Below are 1,596 nucleotides of genomic sequence, written 5' to 3'. Positions count from 1 at the left end.
AATATCTGTACTTTCTTACTAACACCTATCCCAAAAGGCTATTTTGAGGACAAAAATGAGATACAGATATGAAAATGACTTAAAAGTATTAAATGCAAGTTGCCCGTGTTGTTATATGTCAGTACCATGCTACCCCGTAACATCGTTAATAAACATTCATGGTTCTTCCCTGCCCCAACAAAGGCACTATAATAGGGGCTCCAGGAAATAAAATCCAAACTCAAACTCCAAACACAGGCCTTACCATTTTTAGGACAGAAGTGACTAGGAAAGAAAAACAAAAGACTGCAACAAATGTTTCCAACGGTGTCCAATATGGGAGCTGTATTTTCTCCCTATACCTTAACCTTCATTTCTGAACATGCTTACAAAGACAAACTTTCAAAGTTCCCCCTCACTCTTTTGCTCCACTACCATGAAACCCAAGAGGTCCTGAAACTATGGGATATTGTTATAAAAACAATTGTCCCATTTTGTGTGGAAAACAAAATATGTGCAAACTCTTTACCCTGCTGGGCACAGAGTATGCAGTCTGAGTACTGCAAAATACATTTGTAAAATAGCTTATTCTAGCCAGTTTCATTTCTGAAGGGACTGTGAAATAAATGAAAAAGTATTTGCTTAAATCTTTATCCATCTTAACTTCTTCAAATAAGGAGACCTGGTGGCGCAATAAGGAGCCCTGGTGGCATAGTGGTTAACAACTTGGATGCTAAGTGAAAGGTCATTGATTTGAACCCACTGGCCACTCCAAGGGAGAAAGATATAGCAGTCTGCTTCCATGAAGATTACAGTCTTGGAAACCCTACTGGCCAGTTGTACTCTGTCCTACAGGGTCATTATGAGTTGGAATTGACTCGACAGCAATGGGTTTGTTTTTTGGTTTTGGTGGCACAATGGTTAAACACTCGGCTGCTAACCAAAAGATTAGTGGTTCAAACCCACCAACCACTCAGCAGAAGAAAAAACCTGGAGATCTGCTCCCAGATTACAGTCTAGGAAACCCTATGGGGCAGTTCTACTCTGTCCGATACAGTTGCTTTGAGTCAGAATCAATTCGACAGCACACAACAACAACTACCTTTAGATACAAGCAGTTTTTGAAAGTTAAAAAAATTATTTTTTTACTTATTATAAATGTGTTTAAATTCCTAAGGCATCAGTTGGGTTGGGCACCATCAGAGCAGTGTGCTATGAAACTCATTGTTCCAGCAGAGGCCTGCCTCAAAAGAGAAAGGGCTGATGAATTACAGCAAACAGCTCCTGTGTTCATGCAATGAGTAAAGGGCTGGCTTAAAATAGGTCACCTATGCCTGGCTACCATTACTGAACATTTTGTTCAAAGATTTTATAGAAGAATCCTGATCAAAAGGAAAAAATGTAGAACAGAATTTAAAATTCTCATGTAATCCAGACTTTCTAGAGCCTGAAACTACTGCCCTGAGATCATAAACCTTAAACTAAAAATAGCCCCTGAAGTCTTAAAAGCAAACAATAGTTTAGCTTAACTAGTAAAGAATGTCTGCCTTGAGCATTATGCTCTCTTAAAATCAATGTGTTGCTGTTGCTGTGTACCAGCAAGTCGATTATGACTCA

At 39.0% G+C, this 1,596-nt stretch overlaps 1 protein-coding gene across 1 annotated transcript in view; it reads right to left on the bottom strand.

Annotated features, from left to right (window-relative positions):
- Positions 1-1,596, bottom strand: part of DOCK5 (dedicator of cytokinesis 5) — a 218,797-nt gene that overhangs the window by 19,798 nt on the left and 197,403 nt on the right. The window contains exon 40 of the mRNA XM_023736758.1: positions 509-594. Within this exon, the coding sequence (XP_023592526.1) occupies positions 509-594 (86 nt within the window). The remainder of the gene's footprint in view (positions 1-508; positions 595-1,596) is intronic.

Source organism: Trichechus manatus, unplaced genomic scaffold (assembly GCF_000243295.1).
Source record: "Trichechus manatus latirostris isolate Lorelei unplaced genomic scaffold, TriManLat1.0 scaffold00091, whole genome shotgun sequence".
NCBI classification, from domain to species: Eukaryota; Metazoa; Chordata; class Mammalia; order Sirenia; family Trichechidae; genus Trichechus; species Trichechus manatus.
This window is presented reverse-complemented; position numbering and strand designations above follow the sequence as displayed.